The following is a 1853-nucleotide window of genomic DNA, read 5'->3' as shown; positions in this document are numbered from 1 at the left end:
ACCACCCAAGGCAGCTGCAGCAGGAGCAAAAGCGGCAGGATTAGCGACGAGAGAGGTTTCTCTGTTTCTGTTGAGTACTCCTCTCACCTCAGAAGAACGCCACGCACTGGTTTCCCTTTGGCGGCGTCTGTCGTCTGCGCGTTCCCTTCTCAAGTCGCCCCATGGCGCATCCGGGGGGCCCCCTCTTGCTGCCTTCCTGGAGGCTCGGTGGGGGCTCCCGGCTTCGTTGCTTTCAGCAGTACACACGCAGCGGGCCTTCTTCCGCTGGCTCTACAGTGCACTACAGCGACACCAGGGGCAGCAGTACCTGCGCGTGCAGCAGGAGTCGCATCAACAACAACAGCTGCAACAGCAAGAGCAGGAATGCGCACACCAGCCACAGCAGCACCATGAAACGAGTAACCTGGACAAGCTGCAGGCTGAGGCTTTCAATGATTTGCTGCGGTCGATAAGAGGTCAGTTCGACCTCAACGAAGCAGCAGAAGCCAGGAGGGCGAAGCAGCAGCAGCAACAGCAGCCGTACGAGAGGCTGCAAGCGCTGCTGGAACAGTGGAAGAGGGCAGTGCGAGGCTTTGAAGAAGGAGACCTGCTAAACAGCACTTACCAACTGGTGAGTTGTCGAGCCACTCGACTCAATGTGGAGCCGCAGACTTACAATCCAGACTAAGCAGCTCGCGCTTGACACCTTTGACGTTGTGCCGTTTTATGCAGATTCTCGAAGTCTGTGCTGCAGTTGATGGGCCTCCAGGGGCCCCTCCGGGGACCCCTGGCAGTCTGAAAGACCCCACAGCCTCTCCTCTTCTCCCTTCTGCAGCAGGCCCGTTGCTTGCTCTCTATCGAATATACCTGGCGAGAAGTGGCGTCTCTGCTGTTGTCTCGTACAAGAATATCTTGAAGCTTGTGGTGAGTTAGATGAGAGTCTTCTGCTGTTGTTGCTGCTGCTTCTTGGGACGGCTGCGCTGCTGAAGCAGCTGTCACGCCTCTTTCTGAACATTACGGTGTGCGTCTGCCTGCCATTACAGGACCTGACGGCACCTGAGCTTTGGTTTCCCGTCGCACGGCAACAGCAGCGTCGGGTTTCTCTTTCCCTGGGGCCTCCGAACAGTGGGAAGACCAGGGGGGCGCTTGAGGCCCTCCTGGGGGCCCCAACAGGGTGCTACTTGGGTCCGCTCCGTCTCTTGGCCACTGAAGTGTACAACGAGCTACGGAAGAAAGGGGTAAAGTGCTCTCTGATCACGGGTCCTTTAAAGATCATAGATACAGTGAGCAAACATTCAGCCACATTGATGGCCCCAGCTTGGAGGCGGTTCATGGCTTTCGTTGGGGTTCCCAGCCAGCGGTGGACTGCTGCTTCCGTGGAGTGCAGAGCAGTTCGGTTCCACCGATGGTGGTCGTGCATTTCTGTCCTTTTGGTGCTGTTTTTGCTTGCGGTTATTGCAGGAAGCGACTCACGTGTGCAGCACAGTAGAGGCTGCGCCTTTAGATAAGGACTTTTCCGTTGGGGTTATCGACGAAGTGCAACTATTGGCCGACCCCCAAAGAGGGCCCGCGTGGACCAGAGCGTTCTTAGGCCTCAGGGCACGTACTCACCTGCCTCTACGAATGTTGCTGCTGGCGCTGCTGGTGCCTTCCCTTGCGTGATTGCTGCTGCTTTTGTTCGAGCTACGGCTTGTGCTGAGGCAGTTGCATCGATGTTCCGTTCTAGCTGCAGAAGCGGGTCTGTGGGCGGTACTGCTGTTGCTTCTTCCGAGGCTTCGGGTACAAATGCTCCAACTGCCGCAGCTATNGGTCTGTGGGCGGTACTGCTGTTGCTTCTTCCGAGGCTTCGGGTACAAATGCTCCAACTGCCGCAG

General features: G+C 57.2%; 1 protein-coding gene across 1 annotated transcript in view; it reads left to right on the top strand.

Moving 5' to 3' along the window:
• Nucleotides 1-1641, top strand: part of EMH_0040160 (uncharacterized protein) — a gene marked incomplete at both ends in the record, with an annotated part of 2543 nt that extends 902 nt beyond the window's left edge. Inside the window, 4 exons of the mRNA XM_013495470.1 lie at nucleotides 3-610; nucleotides 712-903; nucleotides 1023-1262; nucleotides 1441-1641. Of these exons, the coding sequence (XP_013350924.1) occupies nucleotides 3-610; nucleotides 712-903; nucleotides 1023-1262; nucleotides 1441-1641 (1241 nt within the window). The remainder of the gene's footprint in view (nucleotides 1-2; nucleotides 611-711; nucleotides 904-1022; nucleotides 1263-1440) is intronic.
• Between the last annotated feature and the right edge of the window lie 212 nt (nucleotides 1642-1853).

Source organism: Eimeria mitis, genomic scaffold, assembly GCF_000499745.2.
Source record: "Eimeria mitis Houghton genomic scaffold, Emh_scaff1590, whole genome shotgun sequence".
In the NCBI taxonomy this organism is placed as follows: Eukaryota; Apicomplexa; class Conoidasida; order Eucoccidiorida; family Eimeriidae; genus Eimeria; species Eimeria mitis.
The sequence above is the reverse complement of the archived record's forward strand: the minus strand, read 5'-3'. Positions and strand labels throughout refer to the sequence as shown.